The sequence below is a fragment of the Poecilia formosa genome, unplaced genomic scaffold (assembly GCF_000485575.1).
Source record: "Poecilia formosa unplaced genomic scaffold, Poecilia_formosa-5.1.2 Scaffold102, whole genome shotgun sequence".
Lineage (NCBI taxonomy): Eukaryota > Metazoa > Chordata > Actinopteri > Cyprinodontiformes > Poeciliidae > Poecilia > Poecilia formosa.
Genome location: NW_006800041.1, coordinates 1,116,863 through 1,136,637, shown reverse-complemented (window position 1 = coordinate 1,136,637; position 19,775 = coordinate 1,116,863). Strand labels below are relative to the sequence as shown.

At 37.6% G+C, this 19,775-nt stretch overlaps 1 protein-coding gene across 3 annotated transcripts in view; it reads right to left on the bottom strand.

Annotated features, from left to right (window-relative positions):
- The window catches only part of ush2a (Usher syndrome 2A (autosomal recessive, mild)), a 201,739-nt gene that overhangs the window by 87,589 nt on the left and 94,375 nt on the right, over positions 1-19,775 (bottom strand). For all 3 annotated transcript variants that reach the window (XM_007559093.2, XM_016674807.1, XM_016674808.1), the window contains exons 45-53: positions 18,046-18,203; positions 16,877-17,024; positions 14,951-15,106; positions 13,321-13,468; positions 11,174-11,316; positions 1,450-2,141; positions 958-1,127; positions 708-874; positions 511-599 (exon numbers count right to left, since the gene is read on the bottom strand). In XM_007559093.2, coding sequence (XP_007559155.1) covers positions 511-599; positions 708-874; positions 958-1,127; positions 1,450-2,141; positions 11,174-11,316; positions 13,321-13,468; positions 14,951-15,106; positions 16,877-17,024; positions 18,046-18,203 — 1,871 coding nt within the window. The remainder of the gene's footprint in view (positions 1-510; positions 600-707; positions 875-957; positions 1,128-1,449; positions 2,142-11,173; positions 11,317-13,320; positions 13,469-14,950; positions 15,107-16,876; positions 17,025-18,045; positions 18,204-19,775) is intronic.

The following is a 19,775-nucleotide window of genomic DNA, read 5'->3' as shown; positions in this document are numbered from 1 at the left end:
TATGCATGTGATATTGTTTCAGTAGCTTTCAAAGAAAGGCCTTCATGAGAGATTAGCCACTGGTGGAAATCCACTCCAGTCACTCCTTCAAAATGGCCGACAGGAAGGAAGCTGCTACAGACAGGGTCACAGCCCCTCCCATTTCTGAAGGGGACCTTGAGTTGAACGCTCCTCTCTCTCATTAAATCCGAAAAGGGAAAGACAGAAGAATCTGTGTGACATTGCTTTGTCTTTTTTGCTCAGTCAATCCAACAGTGACTGAGGAGATTCTCAATGAAGCTCTACTTTATCATTTCTTTGGTTTAAGTAAATATAAACACGGTAAAAGTCGCCAGACTACTCAGGGATTTAAATCTGCGAAATTCCTTGTGAGGTAAAACTGTCCTGTATCAGTGACTTTCTTACTGAAATAAAACTACAATCTAATGAATAAGTATGTTCATAAATACCCAGGTAAGTGGGCATGTCGGCATTTAAAAAGAAGAAGAAAGAAAGTAAGAAAATCCTCACTTGAAGTGACTCTGATCCAAGAACTTTTACTCCTGGGGGACTCAGTCCAGCTGGACGAGAAGGTCTGGTTTTGACACTGACCCAAGGCCCTGCATGTACACAGATATGCAGCTTAAGAACAGTGTTTCAAACATAAAGGAGGTGTAAATATGAAACATCTCAGACTGAAAACAATAACAAAGTTATTACAGTCTTACCTGCAGCCTTTCCAGCCTGATTGTGGAGCACAAGTCGATACTGGTAGGCCGTCCAAGGACTAAGAGCTGATGAGGAGTCGAGGAATGAAAGAGGGGGAGAAACTGGCAGAAGGCGGCCTACTGTGGAGACTTGCTTGGTTCCGGCAACTCTGCGCTCAATCTCCCAGCTACAGCAAACAAAATTCAGAATCACACGAAATAATAAATGAAATCTGAAAGACGGACTGAAGTCTAGGTGACAGTTTCTTACCGTTCTAGTGGTCCATTGCTTCTTTCTGGGGCACCCCAGGACAAGAGAACAGATGTTGGTGTGTCAGAGTAAAGGTGAGGTGCAGGAACTCCTTCAGATGGAGCTGGGAGGGTCTGGAAGTACTGAGACGCCCCAGACACCGAGCAACCAGCGCTGGTGCATGCTTTCACCTGGACGATGGAAAATGGCTCTGTAACATCACAGTGTTAAACTTTTTACATAACACTTTATCAGAAATTAGTTAACAATTATCTTCAACTGTCGTTCTAGTTTCCTCTACTATTGGGAAAAAAGAAAAATATGTATGTGTAACATAGTTTATCAAGTTCGTCCAATTGTACATGATTATTCTACCACTATGAAAACATTTTAATATGTGTTACTGGAAAAATCCGCATGAAAAAGGAAGAAAAAAAATGTTTATTACATCTACAGCTATGTTTTGACTTTTATAAAGCACAGTGCTCTCTTCTGTAGGAACCCATTTAGTACCTGGAGGCTGAACATTTGGTAGGGATGCAGATTGAGGAAAGTGTAACTGGTGGTATTTCCAGGAACTGTGACAGACAGAGGAGTAGATCTTGATGCGTCGGCTACAAAACTGGAGAAGATGAATGGGTCTTGTGTGATGAAATTATCAGGATTGAAGCTGCTCAAAGTGGAATTTGGGGCTGAAAGTGAGAGGTTTGTTTCTACACTGCTGGTTTTGGGCTCAGTCGGTTTGAATAGGACAATATTGTAGTCGTGACTTTCAGTGATCTCACCAGATGAGTCCATTTGATTATTTTCATCAGTACCAGGCCTTGAGGTGGAGAAAATGATGCTGTGTGTATTTTTTTTAGTTGTGCTGGACTTGTTATCATAACCTGCAGAAGACGTAGAGTTGAGGCTTGAGCCTTTAGGTCTGCTAGGATCTGACCATGTCAGGAAGTTGAAATCTGAATGTTGACGTGTTCCATCAAAGTTGGGCAAGACACTTGGCTTAGAGGACAAATTTGAGGTGTAGGTCGATCTGGTGCTGGGGACTGAATCAGGGTCATGATCTGAAGAAGTGATGGAACCTGAGTAAAGATAAAGTGTATAATTTGTTATGACGCCATTTGTTTGTGCAGGAGGATCCCAGGTAATTAATGCACTCCGCGACTGAAGTCCCATAACGGCCGGTGAATCTACGGGGCCTGGACCTGTAGAAAAAAATAAACAAGGACAACATAAAATATTATTTTAAAAAGCAAGAGAGAAAAGTGAAAAGCAAGATTATTTCAAAAGAGTTATAATATAAGACAGCAACATAACAAAAAACACCAAAAGGTAATTTTGAAATCAATGTTCAAGGGATTACTATGCAAATTCACATTTTTTCACTTTCTGTCACTAAGGCAATAAACAAGTGGGATTTAAAGTTTTGTGGTAGTTACAATTTGAGGCTAGGCTGACTAAACTACAGGAAATATTGTTGATCCACAATCAAGACATCCACACAAACCCCCCCCCCCCAATTAAATTTCCCCGGTTTTAGGGGTTTCTTTTTTTTTTTTTTTTTTTTTTTTTTTACAAAATTAAGTTTTGCCAGCATGGAACTGAAAATTTCTAAAAGCAGCAAACCTGAGGTGCTGCTGCTTTCGTTTCCACCATTAGCATAATTTGTCATTCTTGTAAGCAAGCAGGAAAAATATAGTACCTATCTTTAGGTCAGCTGACCAGCAGTATCCAGAAGCAGCTTCATAGAACTAGAGAAAACTCTGGTCACTCAGTTTCTCTGGTTCTGTATTTCAACTGTAGGGCAAGAAATGTAAAAACCTTCGCTGCACCTTGACACCAGTAACCGTCCTACGCTGCTTATGCCAGTTTCAGTGAGTGAGACTGTGGCTTAAAGTCTTCTAAGTTAAAAAGAAAATAATCCTTTTAGAAAGAGGCAGAGAAGCACATCAGAAACTCATGGACAAAAAGTCACATGACTATCACATGACTGTGCCAGGGTAAAAATGAACACGAGACCAGGAAAGGAAATTTCACTTCATGGAAGCCTGTTTGAAGGTAATCCCACATCCTCCTCCTCCCCTGGCATTTACATCCCACTGTACTGCTCTATAATGGACATACACAGCGACACACACTATTCCTAACTCACACATTAACTCACATGCCCACACCCACAGAGATGCAGTATAGCAGTAATGGTGCTGTGTGAAGGGCAAGCAGATCAAGGTGACTGAGCGGACTGAGGGAGCGTGCTGCGCCGCTAAGTGCTACCGCTAACCGCTAACGGCTTTCCCAGATGGTGATATGTGTGTGTGTGTGCGTGTGTTTGTGAGGGATAGGCAGAAAGGAATTGAGTGAAATGAGATTAGCAATTGTATGAGAGCATAAATTCATTTGAGATTAGGCATACATGCATGACACAGACATGTCTATGTGCATGCCTGCATCTCTGCAACTAGACAGTAAACAGTGTGCACTTTTGCTACATTATCAATTGATTCATGGGGCTGAGTACCAACAGACTAAGGTGCTAACTAATGCCTTGAGATTTGAAGCTCCAAACACGGCAAAATATTAAGAACACATAAAGTTCCTGTTTTCATTCCACTTAAAAAAAAAACATGTGTAACTTGTATTTTGAATGCAGAAAATGATAATGTGTAACGTCAAGGCAATAATGTCGACACAAGGATGCTTTAAACACTCACAAGAACCAACAGTAACAACAACCAGACCACATGAAACATACAAGGAACAAGACAACACATACACATAATTTTAACAGGAAGATTAAGAAGTTTAAAATTAAAATATGTTTAATTTAGTTATTTACTGAGGTTAGATTGCATTGGTAAAATGATCATTTTGGTAGAACTGTTTTTGCTTACAAATCATATTTCAGTAAGATTTCAGCAGCTTTAACATAACCACATCACATGCAATGTTTAAGATAAAACTTTTTTTTATTTCAAGCTTTCGTTCTTATACAATCATCCTTTGTCCTCCTCTTACTACTTCTCCCATTTTATCCCGTTCTCTGTCTCCCATTTGTACTTTGTATCGGGTCTCTCTTTCTCCCTCTCTCTGGTCTCCAACTACATAAACAATGCAGGAAGCTGACCTTTTAGGTTAACAGGTTTTTATGCTAGCTCTACTCAGCACTCACACTGATTCAATTACCACCAAAGGTCCACTGAACCCAACGAATAACCAAGTAGCCCATCTCCCTTTCTCTGCATGTCCATGCCAGAGTGCTTCCCTGCATGCTTGCATATTGTTGTGGATGGCCGAGTTCCTGCCTGTATGTTGAATGTTTAATCAGACAATGTATTTATTTAGGACAGTTTTTGTAGTGTGGTCCAATTAAGATTCCTTACAGACATGCAAAAAAAACTGAGGAGACTAACGGAAAATGCTAAGCGATTTTAAAACATCATTGATTTAAGTCACCTTGATCCAGTTCCCCTCAGCCACTCAGAATAGCCCCTGTTGTTGCCCCTATCCACTATCCCCTCCCTCTCTCCTGCCTCCTCACCGTCTCCTTTCTCTCCAAGTGTTGAGTGTTATTTAGGCTTTACTGACGCGTGTAAAATTCTGCAATTTGAAGGGCTGTTAAGTTTTTCAATTGAAATGTTCATTTAAGATGCACTTGATGCTTTTTTATTTTTTGAAGGGGAGAAGCTGGGAGAGGTGGAGTGGAAGGTGGATGTGAATGCTTTACTGGTTTCTGGAAAGAAGGAAGCAAGTTTTGGATTGCATTACCTCCGTCTAATTTTTGGGACTTGCTATGCTTTCATTCTCACCTCCTTTGTTTTTTTTATCCATCATCCTGAAATGTCCAAATGTCCCATACATTCTTACTCTTTTTGAATCTCTCTAGTCTCTTTGCCTTCTTGTCTCCTTTCTCTACTCCTTTCCCTTCATTCCTACATCTGCACCGCCCTCCTTTACTCCTCCTCTCTCCAGTAAAAAAAACAAAACAAAACACAGTAGCAGAAGGCTAAAACAGGATTGCTGGGCCGCCAAGCCTTAAATCACATTTATAAGGATTTGGTTAGCATAGTAATAACACAATCAACTGACAAGGGCTTGGAGAAGGGGAGGAGGTGAGGGAGAATATGTGTGAGTATGTGTGTATTTGTAAGTGTATCTCCTCGTTCATTCTTGTGCATACTTACATGTGTGTATTTAACAGTCTGCATATGTTTAGGTGTGTATATCTATGCGTGTCCATGTGAGAGAAAAGAAGAAGGGTATTATTTTTAGCTCCGCACAGGGTCACAAGCATGTGTGTGTGTGTGCGCGCGCGCGTGTGTGTGTGTGTGTGTGTGAGGGGGTGACTGGGCTTTTGAAGGTGATTCAAGGCTCCTAGGAGTCATAATGAGAACAAATGCTGAGCTTTACTGTTATCAAGATACTTACAACAAGGTGTCAAAACGTGACAAGTAATACGGGAGGAATTTACATTGCATTTCATATCTTTACTTTGCTGCAGATTATTTAAAGTCACCGCGGCTTTAGGATTCTCTGAAGAGGCGGTCAGAAAGAGGATGAGGTATGACCAAGGTCATAAGCTGGCATATCCCGACTATATGAGACTCACATGAGCCTTTAAGTAACTACCACTGCCTTAATAGTTAAAAATGTCAATCAATCAACTCTCTCAATGTCCTTCACAGGCATTAATGATTTAGGATGATCTAATTAATTCTATATATGTAACCTTTTGACCTAAACAAAGCGTAGAAAGAAAAAAACAAGGTGTAGCCTTTAGAACTAAAACAAGGAAGTGGTTCGTTTTTTTTTAATTGTTCTACACCATTACCTGATCTGAGCCAAAGCACTTTGTGAATGCAAAGATGCTTAGTCAGAAAAACTATATACCCCAAAAAACCACCCATCTTGTCAATCATTTTAAGTGACCCACTAGCACCCATTTCTAAAATATGTGTAATATGTTTTAGAAATTTATTGATCTAGAATTTCAAATTCTAAGCTATCTTCTAAAAAAGTGTCAGTCTGTTCTTTCATCTGATTATTTACTCCTAATTGATCTTTATGTTGCAAAGTTCTTTGTTACAGTTTACAGTTCTATCATAAAGAGATAAGTTTCACATTAAACAGCATGGCCTCTATGTACACTCAATGCGCCAGACTCCACTTCTGAAGAAAAAACACGTTGAGGGTTGTTTAAAGTTTGCTGCATGTCATAAAAAGGCTTTTCTACCAAGTATAATTTTACATTGATGTTAGAATAAGCAATATTTTTTCTTTCAGTTCTTATTTTCTCAGTTATTTATTATTTACATTCTAAAGCTACACTTGTTCTACTTAAACTATATGGTTTATAGTGGTAATAATAGTGTTATTACCACCTATTACCTACTAACATTTATTAAATAATGTTAATTAGTGTTAAATTTAGACGCCATTTATCTACTACATTTAAAAACAAAACCTTACTGAATTTAGTCTATTTTAAACACCATTTTTGTATTTATTCAGTTAAGAGGTAAATCGATTCAATTGATCTGATTTCTCATTATTGTGGGTCCCATTAGAATCTTAAATAAATAGAATAGGTGTTCAAATTATTGAAAGTACCTTTTGAAAATACCAATCTAAGCAAATACTAAACATACTTTTCACTGTTGGATTAACATTTTTTTTCAGTCTGTGGATAATTATTGTTTATAATGGGTTTCACCATATGAATTGAATTAATGAACTTTTCAATAATATGTACATATTCATTTAATTGTAATTAAATATCTATAAATAAGCCTCAAATAATAACAACAAAGTGTTATATGGCATAGGTGAGGCTAAAAAAGAGATGTTAAGGTTTTAAAGGTAATTTCCTGTTGTTGGAAACAACAGGAAATTACCCCTGAGATGGAGACTAATATAGCTTAAGGTTCTTAAGGAAATGTAGATAGAATGTGAAATAAGGATGAAGGTTTTTAGAAAGACTCAGAAGAGGGAGATTAAAAAAGAGGAGAACGCAAGTAGACAATATACTCAATCATGCTTTTTTTCACCTGTGCTCAGTCTCAGATGAAGGTAAAGCATCTGACTACTTTAAAAAAAGTTGTGAAATCCAGGTCAACCAACAAATAAAATGGTCACTATCGTCTGCTTAAACCTACAGTTCATAAAAACAGAGAGAAATGTGCTTTATGTTTTAAGCCTAAGCAAAAGAGATGAGCGCAAACAACTCAACGGCAAAAACAGCCTGCAATGAGCTGCAACAACCAGGTTTTTGCTCATCAACCTTAGTCTACTTACATGGAACTATCCCTTTAAGGACCAGATAAATAAAATCACCTACCACACTTTGATATAGGAAAAAAAATGACATAATGTAGTCACAAAAAAAAGTCAAAGAAAAAAAAAGAAAAAGTGACACACTTTTCCTGGTGAGCTTTTCTTGATGTTGCTTAATTGATCTCTGCTCATTTGTGATATTTAAAGTGTGTTAAACAGAAAAGAGACATACATGATGCCAACCTCATAAATAAAGTACTTGTTTTCGAAGCAATTTTCTTCAAAGAATCCCAGCAAATATTAGGAGTGGTGTGTGTTTTTCAATTCAAATATTTAGGATAAAAAATACTTTGTTTTTTTTTATCTATATAATATAGACATACCTTGTTACTAATTACATTCACACTTCTTTAAATAGGTAAAATGTAGGGTTATGATTTTTAAATACATTATTCCTCGGGGAATGACTGACTAAAACACGAGGAAAAAAGACAGGGGAATGTTTTATTAATGCAGGAAGTAATTAATTAAATAACATGAATTCTTTGTGTTCTGCCGTTACCTCTAACCTCGTCTCTGTAGAGTCTTTCACCTGCACTGCTCCTCTATCTCACCACGGTGCGGTTTAGTTTGGGTGATGAGGGATTATTCTTTCATGTTTTTAATGTTATTTAATGTTCTTACACACACATACACTCACATTTTCACTTTCTAAGACAGCTTTGCTAGGATCATTTTGTTCAAGTGGTGCTTTATTCTTACTCTTTATTCATATTCTTCATAGCACTCTGAAATACGCACCTCTCTTCCAGTGTGTGCACAGGCGCACATTTACACACACAGACACACACTCTTAGATCACTTAGCTGGTGTGAACATGGGAGTAGACAGAGGAAAGGGAGCTGTCCAACACGGCTAGAGTTTATGTTCACAGGAGCCGTCTGTCTGTTCTGCAGCGACAGGAATTCATAGGGACCAAATTACATTAAAAAGATGGATATAAAACTTTAATGGAATGATAAAAAGGAAGGAAGGAGCACGGGTCTCTCTCTCTCCCTCTGTTCTGTCATTAGTCCACTCTTTTCTTCTTTTCCTCTTTCTTCTTCTGTTCCTCATATTACCCCTTTTCATCTAGATTTTTAGCTCTTTTTTACCCTATTTTTTATCCTACATGTCTTTTACTTTTGTAAAAAGAAACAACATTTCTTGTGAAACAGGGGAAAAAGTAAGAAAAGGTAGAGAAAATAAAAGATACAGTAGGATTGCTCAAACAGATTTTTCAGCCAGTATGACATAAAATTGTAGATATTTCTCAGATCATATAAAGACAGTGTGCAAATTTCAAAGTTAAAATTTTAAACCTTTTTAAACAAAAAGTCATTATGTTACACAATTACTTTTATTACCTACCTGTTTCGAGACTAAAAAGAACTTTGCTATATAAAAAATAAATATATTAGGGTAATTTGCTAAGGATCATACAATATCAAACAGCTATTCTGATTGGAAAACAACTTACCAGTTGATAAATTTTGCAAAATACTTTTAGTATCAGTCTGTATAAGAAGAATCACACCATACAGAACCTGTTTTTACTTGTTTACCTTCTTCTCAGTCATCCTGATCCGGCAACGTTTAAATTATTTTACATGGCAAAGTCTGGCTACAACAAAGGCATTTTTTCTTGAGGCGTTTTAAAATGTTGCACTTTTTCTTTATCCAAATAACCCGAGCTTTCATAAATCTTAATGTAATATATTGTTAACATTCTGTGAGGACTGCTGAGAAACTGATACATTTAGTATGGTAGTCCTGAACTTCCAGGACAAAGTTCATTATAATAAGGAGATATTGTAACTTTGTGCCAATTAACAATTAATCTGAGCAGCGTCACTGTTCCTTTAATGGTTATATTCTTGTGCCTGTATATGGGAGATTTGGCATTGCACAAGGCCACCAGACATTCCTGTCTAATTCTGACAAGCAGTGTGGCTGATATTATGACCCTGGCTCAAGTAGTGGCATATTTAAGTATCTGACAGGTACTCCATATGCTTCAGAGTTGAGTTAGTGTGAATATAAATGTGTTTGTGGGTCTGTTGATGTGCATGCATATCTGTGTGTTTGCTGGAGGGAAATTAATTCTGCACAACAAAATGACAAAAGCACAGAACTGTAATTTAATGCATCCTAAATGCTTACAATTGTGTGTGTGAGTGGGAATGCGTATGCAATGCAATGTAAGAAGATGCACTAGTGCTCACGTAAATGTGTAGCTACATGCAAAAACATGCAAGTGCTTTGTATGCATTTTTGAGTGTGGCTATGCACTTATAAATGTATGCAAAACTCAGCTGCTTAATGATAATGCATGTGATAATATCATGGTGCTAATTAATTTATAACTTTGCACTGAGGAGGCTGTTCCAGTGGCTAATATGATTCTATTACAGCAATTAGCCCACAATGACACTGGCTAGGTCACTCACACACAGAGACACACCTTACTGTATGCAAATCTAACCCTGTCAGTGTGTTTCACCCAATCCAGCCTTTGCCCATGTTTCTAAAACCTCCTTCCCTTTTATGTTTTCTTCCTGCAGTCACAACCTCAGATTAACTTAAGGGAAGCTAGACACAACTTTGGACTGTTTTATTATTAGTAAACTGGCCACATGCTCTAATTTGTCAGACTTGGTGTTTATTCTATGTTGTTAAGTTTCCTGCATTTAGAGTTGCAGTCTTTAAGGGGTCCACAATTAGTGTACACTACTCTGTTTTGAACAATTTAAATAAAATATTGACATTTTCTTAAAATGTTCTTAATGGTCACTTTAAAATATCAATTCATTATCTTCCTATTTGTTTTGGTTTCATGTGGCTCCAGCTAACTGTGCTCACTCTAGCTAATATAATAACAGATTATAAGCCAATCATATTTGTTTATTTCAACAGATATCTCATCTATGGAAGTTTTGAGGCAGTTTACCTCAATCCAGACGACTTGTGGATTGAGAGTCAAGGTCAAGGTCCATGACCTTGACTTATTTTGTTTTGTTTATAGGTTTGAGTTCCCTGTAAAGATGTAATATTTTCCATTAACATCTTTAAGAAAAACATGTTCAACTAGTTGGGGATCCCTTCAAGTTTCTGAATTTTTCATTTGAAATATCTCCTGTTTTATTTTTGTGTAGTTTGGTCCCTTCTGTTCTGTGCAGTCTTTACTTCCTGTTTTCTATGTCTCCCGTTTTTGATTTTTCCCGTCTCCTTTGTCCTTGTGTTTTAGTTCTTTCTTGAACTTTTGTTCCCCACATCACCTCTCCTCAGTAAATATTCACCTACACTTGATTTAGTCTCTACTGGTTTCATTTCGTTGCATGTTTTCAGTTCTTGTGTTTATGTATTTTATACTTATCTCAGTCTCAGGTTTCCTCATTTCATGATTTAGATTTGGACATTGACTTGTTACAGTAATTATATTTATCAACTCATTGCATTTTTGCATTCATCTCTGCCTCTTGTCTGGATGCATTTGGGTCCTACAAACAGCTAAACTCACCCTGCTTTGAACAAATGTTTGTTTCCCAGTAGTTTTGGTCATAAAAATCAGCACGTATGTCAATATCACTTGAATTTAAATGGGACTGTGGATAAACTCACTGGGTGAGCTATCAACCATTTGCTGAGTCCACTTCTAAACTTGTCAGGACCGATGTTAGCGCATTAAACATTGAACAAAAGCTATTTCTAGCAACCACTGTCTTAAGATGACCCACATAAGAACACCAATACAGTGTGTTTGTCCCCAACACATACACAATTATGCTTCCCATCATACAAACAAACTTTCGTTTTCTTATTTTTATAACACTTGTTTTTGCAAAGCTCATTGTACTTCAGCTGGATCTGTAACTGCAAAATAATTGCACAAAATTTTACCCCTAAACATTTGTGCATCAGTACTTACGGTCTTCTGCTGTGCGTAGCGTTGCCCACGGCCCCGCCGTCTCCCCATGAATATGTGAAACCACCACTCTGAACAGGTAGTTTGTGAAAGGTGACAAACACTCTACATAATAGGAGTGAGTGTCTGTTGCATTTTCCAAAAGCCTAAAAATGGACAGACACAAACAACACATTTACTAATATGCAGTTTAGATCTACTTAAAGTGAAATGATGTTAAACAAGTTCGATTTTTAACATTTTCTGATTTTAGCAAGCAAAACAACATAAACAATGATATTATTCCTTAATTTTCATTTTAACACTAGCATGATACGGCCAATAAAATGTAATGCTCTGACTGGGCTGCATTAGTGGTCTGATGAAGCACATTTGTTAAACTCAAGCCAACTGGTTAATAGTTAAGAGCTTGCCTTATTGGATACAAAATTACAAAACAGACTTTAGAACAGTGTGATTTATGCTTCACTTCTTAAAATCTTATTGGTGATATTGAGCTCAAGGTTAGGTCTAGGATTCTTATTTGTCCAGCATAATTTAGTTTAATACCGTCTAAATTGTTTATGTTTTGTGCAAAATTTAAAATGTTATGATTTAAATAACCACTTCACACAGAGCAGCACAAGAGACTGCATATCTGATCCCGCATAGTACAGTCACACAAAAGAATGTATGACAAAGTAAAAGAAAACTGTCATAAATGAGACACCGTTGACCATTTACCATCAGATGGATGAAAGGAATGAATGAATGAATGAATAAATCAGGTAACAATGAGATTTCCATAGCAGAAGAGGAGGAGGAGGGCATGACTGTCTGATATATAATACATGTAGCTAGTCATTTATTTATTACCACAGAATGAGAGCCTCCTCTTCTTGGATTAAATTGCAATTTGTTGTCAGGAAGCATGTAATGAATACATATCAGATTCACACCTTCTCTCTCTTTATTCTGTCCCAATTTCTCGACCTCACTCTTTCCCTTGCAATTTCCTTCTTTTTTTGTCTCTTAGTTCTCCTTGTTGTTCTAACAGTCTGTTATATTGATGTGTCATACTCTGCTTTGGTGCATAATGTACCTCTTTTTGTGTCCATGCATATGTATATACTTAAATTTTAGAAAGAATTATGTGACCTGCATTTGAAAGAGTCTTGTGTGATGCCTGTAACTTAGAGTGGGAAACCAAGTTCAACAGAAAATACTCAGTTACTGGAATATTGATAGTTATTTACACTTACCAGCTATTTTGGTCAAATTGCTCGTTGACTCTATGAGCTAATTAGCCAATCACATTGCAGTAATTTGAATCATTTAGGCAGCTAAATGTGATGAAGATGACTTGAGTTCAAACAAAGAATCATAATGGGAACAAAATGGGATTTAGGTGACCGGAAATGTGATATCGGCTAATTCAGTGGAATTGCGCATTTTATCGAGGATTCCATTTTGTTTATTAAATGCCGTGATAAATTGCGGCATTTAATAAATCATATATTAATCCATCATGAAACAAAGATCAACTTATCTCAAATTAGGTTCTTGAACAAACTCGTTCTACTCTAACACCCTGCAGAGCCAACAGATTTGTAGTTATAGAGCAATTTGGGGATGGGATATGGTGGAATAGAAACGATATGAAATTGCAATTGACACATCGGCAACAACTGTGTGATGCTATCTGACCAACATGAACCAAACTCTCATGAGGCAGTTTTCCTGCAATTTGTTCAATAAATTTTATGAAAAACTAATGCTGTTTTGAAGGCAAGAGGCGATAAAATCCAATAGAAGCAATCTAGCCCCATTAAAGTGGCCAGTGAAAACATATACCAAATTCTCTACTTACTGTGTTTAAGTCACACATTTTTTTTTAAACAATTGTGTTTAAGAATGTCATTTTGAAGTTAAATGTGTATGTTTTTATACTTTTTACTAAGTTTTAGCTTATACTGTTCATCGCTTGTAAAATATTGACACAAATTCACCTAAAAGCACCACATGGCAAAGGGGGCATGAACATACCTAGTGCTTAGTTAATTTTAGCTAGCTATTAATATTAATAAATTAATAATTTCCTTCCTAAGTTTAAAGTATGTGTCCATATTTGTTTACTCAGTCATCGGTTTCAGAATTTCAGGTTCTGTTACCTTATAATTGAGCTCTGTGGAGAGGCTCTCATGTGCAAGCTGTACAGGAGTGGGCCGGGCGCGTTGGAGTTGACAGGTGCAGACCACGATACGTTTAGGCTGGTGTTGGTTGCACTGACTAAAGTCACAGGTGACAATCCATCTGGGGCTAAAAAAAAACAGTTTTTGGAAGATGAAATAGGATTTTTGTGTACCAACACAACAACAACATCAACAACAAAAAAGTAAGAATGAGAAAAGATCAGTAATTAAGACAACCAGAGTTTGATCACTGCTGACTGTGTGATATGAGGGCTCTCTGATGCAGAAAGTGACCCTCCAATCAAATATAACTCTTCTGCTGCAACGGGACTGATTGCTGAAGACGTCTTACTGCGAAAGTCCGATTGCAAAGACGGATCACACATGAACACAAAAAATGTGGAAAAACACAACTAGCTGCAGCTGACCAGCATAAATGATACTTTTAATGCAAATTAAACTGCAAAAAGGCAGAGAAAAAACACGGGCCACCAATTACAAAAGCATTATTTAAAATCTACTTAAGAGATTAAAAAAAAAAGAACAGAAAAAAGAGTTGACTTTACCTTTAGATATACAACATTTTTACTTATTTTCTCCTTTTAAGAAATTGGACTTCAGATTTAATTTGTACCTCAAATGATGCTGAACTTGTAGATAAAGAATTACTGCCGCTTTGCAAGCGTAATGCCTTTAAATGTACTGTATCTTTGTTCAGGTTTTAACATGTTTTACAGCAAAAGAAGTATTTGATATTTCTAATGTGTTCCATTTGGTACTCTGTCTTTTCAAGAGAGATCCACATGCAGATGAATGTTCATTCCTTAAATGTCCTCCTTTAATTCATTAAGAGATGTGTTTCTTGCCTTCTCACTCACATACACACACAAATCTGCACACAACACAAAAATTCCACACGCACGCACGCACGCACAGAGTTGAGCCTGTGTCTTCCTCATGCTGTGTTAGCAGGTACAATATCAGAGGTGTCACTAATCGTTTTAAACTATGCACTTTTATGTTCACTTCTTTCTCTCTGCTCTCCTCCTACTCTGCTCTTCTGTCTCTTGCTCGGCTATCTTCTCTCTGTTCTTTCGTGAAACAAGGACGCATCAAGACAGTTTGCCTTAAAGAAGTCTAAAGAGATGCCAGAGGCACAGAGGTAAAAAGAGAGATGGAAAGAGAGGAAACGTCTTGTATTTAAAATTTATACTTTCTTATGCCTTTGTTTTGAACTTGAACAGCAGAACTTTCCTAAGCCTGTCTTTTGTTGTTTCCTGACTAAAACATAGGAGGAGAAAAGGGTGAATTCAGTGCTTTTAGCAGGACAGCTAACTTCATATTTACAGATTAGTGTGCTTTTCTTAGATTACACTTCTGAATAAACATTCATCTTTTGTGCAATCTGTGTCGTCCTGCATGCATTTTCTAACAGTTTTCTATAGCATCTCTTTATGCTTTTTAGCATTTGATATGATACAAATTCAAAACAATCAGAGTGAATTTATTAATGAAATCAAACAGCGGACATAACATCTCTTCAAAGATTTGCATTAAATTTCCATTCACTCTGTTTGGTAATGCGCTGAGGTTCCCAGAGAGCGCGTACCTGCCGGGGGTGTAGTGACAATGAGTGGCAGGCTTTCAACACACCCCTGTGTGTTACATCCTCTGATCCAGAAACTGTAGTTTGTGTAAGGCTGTAGGTCAGACACAGACAACCAAATGCCCGCTGCTGATCCTCCATCTAACACACCATGACCATCTAACGGATGACAAACACAGAAACAGAGACCTCTTTATACAATGAAAAGAAAAACAGCAATATTGTGCATTTTGATATTTTAAATACATGTGGGTTTTTTTTTCTCTAAACGGATAACCATAACATAAAACATCACACAATTTAATGACAAATTGGGAGAATAACAAAATCACTGAGACTCATTTTACTAAATTAAAAGTAAAAGAAAACTGTGAATCTGGACACACATACTTAGTGATTCAGGTCTACGTAAACCAGTGGAGGAAGTTTACTTCAAAGAAACAGCAGGGTTTGCTCAACTAAAACAAGGCAGTGCTTTTCTCCTTCTGCACACTTTTCTCCTTCTTCCATTCACTAATGTTGCTTCTTCACTGATCAATACACTGTCTGTGTCAAATGTAAAACTTATTTACGACTTGACTGTATGTTCTTTGAAATCTTTCAACTTATTCTGCCAGAGTCCAGCTTTTTTGTTTATCTACATGAATTTTTTTATCTCCAACACTTCATATTTTAAATGCAATCATCGCTTCTTTTCTCATATCATGCAAATATTTGTAGTGATATAGTGATTGAAATCTGTCTTTGTTGCTTTTACCAGCTGCGGTTTTGCTTTACATTCCTAGATTGTCCCTGACCTAAAGTCACAAGCTATATCAAAAAACTTCAAAATATTTTCCGATACTAGACGGGTTTGATTACTTCTTCTTACACCGTCCTATTTTGTGCCTGACTTTCTAAGTTTCCTTTGTTTGCTGGGAGTGTCTGCATGCGTTTGTATGTACAGCTCAGTCAATCTCGATGCATATTGTTCTGCTCTGCTCATCTTTGAAAGCTATGACAAAAACACTGAGTGCTTTTGAAACTGGAAATAACATTACTGTGCTCCCAGGCAATCAGCAAGTACTGTAGTCCCACATATCTACAGAGAAATAGCACCTGTCAGTTGTTGCTGTTCGTAAGGGTCACATACCACGCTTCACCAAAGTATTCAAACACCTTTGATCTTGTTCACATTTTATGTTTTAACAACAGAACTCAATGTATATATTTTTAAATGATATAACAACATGAAGTAGCACAAAACTGTGTAGAGCAACCATGAACAGTTGAATTTAAAAAATCTAATAAAACCTGAAAAGTGTGGCAAGCATTTTATATTCAGTCCCCAGATAATTAATACATTCTCCCTGTTTGTAATTTACACTCGGTATGAATTTAGCCATTCTGCGAAGGCTTTAGAGGTTCATTACCGCTCGGGGATAAAGTTATAAAGAACCATAAAGCAGGATTAGATCATAAAACAACATCTCAAGCACTGAACATCTGCACTGCACAATAGATAATTTGGAAATAAAATAAAGGCACAATTGCAAATCTACCAAGAGACAAAAAATTTACCTAAACTGAAAAGCTAGAAAAGAATAGCATTAATCTGAGAAGTAGTCAAGAGGCCCATGGCAACTCTGGAGGAGCTGCAGACAGAGCAACAACTCAGGAACGAGACAAAGTTTAGGCATACACTTTTAGTAATGCAGTAATCTATGGATTATTCTGACAACCAATCGAGTAATTTAATAAAAAATTTGATCACGTAAAATATTGGTAAATAGTGCCATGCACCATTATTAATATCAGAGATCAACACAAGCAGAAATTTTTCTAATTGTATTTTTTTTTAACATTAACATTAGATTTCATTTAATTTGTCTGTGAAAACATAAAATATACCCAGAATGAAAAGAGATACTGTTAGCCTTCAGGTGTCACCTTTGCTTTTGTAGTAAAGTGAGTAGCGGAGGTTTCCATTCGCTCGAGGAGGAGCAGTCCAGCGGGCTCTGAGAGATCTGGAGCTTTGATTGGCCAACTCCAGCAGCACAAGGCCTTCTGGAGCCATCTCCAATGTATGTGACTCCACCTAATTTAAATAAATAAAAGCATAATCAGACCAGATGTGTACCCTCTCTGCATATGCAAACTATACAAGTAAAGGTTATAGACAAAATAACTTGCTTCATCAGCTGGTTTACCTGTGATGTTCTAACAAATACTCTATTAAATGCCATAAGCTGCTCGTCTGCATTAACTCAGTCTTTAGTTTTTTATTTTATTTTATAATCTTTTGTTCTTGCTCATCATTCTGACTCTCTATTCCATCATTCTCATTTACATCTCATTCTCAACACCTTCATTCTCAATTTCTGTTCATACTCTCACAGACTCCTCTTCTCTAGATTAACTCCTTTCTATACTGCTCTCCTGTTCTGCAGTGTCAGCTATTTCTCCTGGTGTTTGACAAATCGTGGCATCCGTATTGGAAATATGCCTTAAAATCTGGCCTGTCGTCAGAGACGTTGCTGAGAATGGAGTGGCATTTCCCACCAAATGTCACAGTCGCCACGCAACCCTCGTTATTGAGCTGAGAGAATCGATCACCTTTATGAGGCCCAGTGACACACTGGCACACACATAGATGTCTAAGTGGAGTCCCACCAAATGTCACAGTCGCCACGCAACCCTCGTTATTGAGCTGAGAGAATCGATCACCTTTATGAGGCCCAGTGACACACTGGCACACACATAGATGTCTAAGTGGAGTCCTCCATGGTCTGTCTATGTTTTTCTTTCTCTTATAGCACTATTCTGCTCTCTGGAAATCTGCTTTGCTGCAGTTTCGATTCACCATGTGATAGAAGATTATTCAGCAAAAAGAGGATTTTATGATGCGTTCGCTGCTCTAAATACCAGCTGTTGGTGGAAGAGCTGTACTAAATATTGCAGAACTGAACTTTTATGGACTCTATAAGTCTGGTGAATAAAAACAAACACTTAAAAGAATTCAAAAAAAGACTTAGTCAAACCCAATCCCTTATTGAAATTACTTGCAGAAAAAATGTTTTCTAATGTTCGGCACATTTATAAATAAATGTTTCACTGACCAATGGTCCTTTTCCACAGCCCTGTGCTGTGCATGCCTGCAGCCTAACTACATGTCGGCTCCATGGAGAAAGTCCTTCCACTATGAAGAACTTCTGAGAGGAACTGGAGTTGAAAACAAGGACTCCATCCATCCAAAGACCATAGCTTGTTATAACACCTGTCAAAAGAGAATATCTTGTTAGAAAACAGAAGACAAAAAGGGAAAAAGCAACAGCAAAACATTTGATGTCACTAAATGCACCCTGGTCATGTTTGAATAAAGCCTAGTTTAGAAATTTACTTTGGTATACAGTTCTGTTCAGCTGTTGGCTCCTTCCATCTGTCTGTCCATTCATCCAGGAATCAAGTCAAGATGGTTTAATGGAGTAACAGATCCCAGCGGGAAACCAAGATTCCTTACATTTCATTATGGGGAAGCAAAGTCCAAGTGAGACTTGCAGGTGGAACCCTCAAAGGGGGTTGATCAGGAGAAGTCCTTGCCAAATGGCTAAAATCTCTTCAATAACTCCTTTCAGTTTGGAGGAGCAGTGGTTCCACTCCAAGCTCCATTTAGATGAAAGCACTCTCTGAGCAACCCTATGGAAAAAGCCAATGACAGCTTCTACTGACCAGGATCTTGATTTTCTTCTGTAAAGATGTGTCTCTTATGAGTGTGGATGAAGTTTGAATGTAGAGTGACTAATACATCAAGAGTATTACTTTTTGACTAGCTTCTTTCTTCCGCACACAAAGACTAAATCTCTGTCTTCTAAGCACCCAGAATGGACCCACCCCTAGGCCTGTCGTGATAAACGATAAATCAATTAATCGCACGATAAATTAAACCTATCGACCTCATTTTAATTATCGGCTTTATGTCTCTTCCTGTCTTTTTTTCTTTCTGTTGCTGGCACTGAATGAAAAAAGGCTCAGCTCCGGTGCTCTGCACTGACCCTCCCTTCCTCATTTCCTTAGTGTAATGTCCAGCTCACACTACACGAGTTGTCAGCCGATTGTTGGCCCATTTTCAAAACATGAGAAACACATTAGCCGACAGAAATCCTAGGTATAACGGTTCAATCGGGTTCGATTGTGCCGTGTGATGTCCAGCCACATGGGCACAAAAAAATGGCTCCAAGTCCAGTTACCTAATTTTAATGTCAGGCATTAATCAATGCTTTACTACAATCTACCTGTGACCCATGTGGCTAGAGTCAGCGTAAAGTCCTGACTGAATGAAAATCATTGTAACCTATTTATGTCACGTTAACGAAGAACAGCTGAAAAGTTACCGGGTTTATCAACTGCGGTAGCAAATTGGCTCCAGTTCCTCCCCTTGTCATTTCTATATTCTTTGCACGAAATGTTGAATAAATATTAATGTTGTTTCCACATATCATCACCAATGTCCGCTGGACTTCGGGTTGCGCCGTGTCAGCTGTTTGGGATTCCCCTTGTAATCCCAAACATGGCTACAAGTCCAGTTAACTCATTTTAAAATCAGGCATTAATCAATGCCTGAGGAGAATCCGCACTTTCTGATTGGCTACCTGTCACATTCAGCTTGAAGCTCCCAGTCGGGGAAAACCCCTGATTTAGATCGGAGCGATCACGACAATCTAAATCACAATACAGGATGATCGGTTATGAAATCACCAGCAACAATCTTGGATCGCCCAACGTTCTAAGATTGTCGTAAGGGGAAAATAGGGGCGTAGTCAGATGTGCCCATCTTCTCTATTTAAATCTA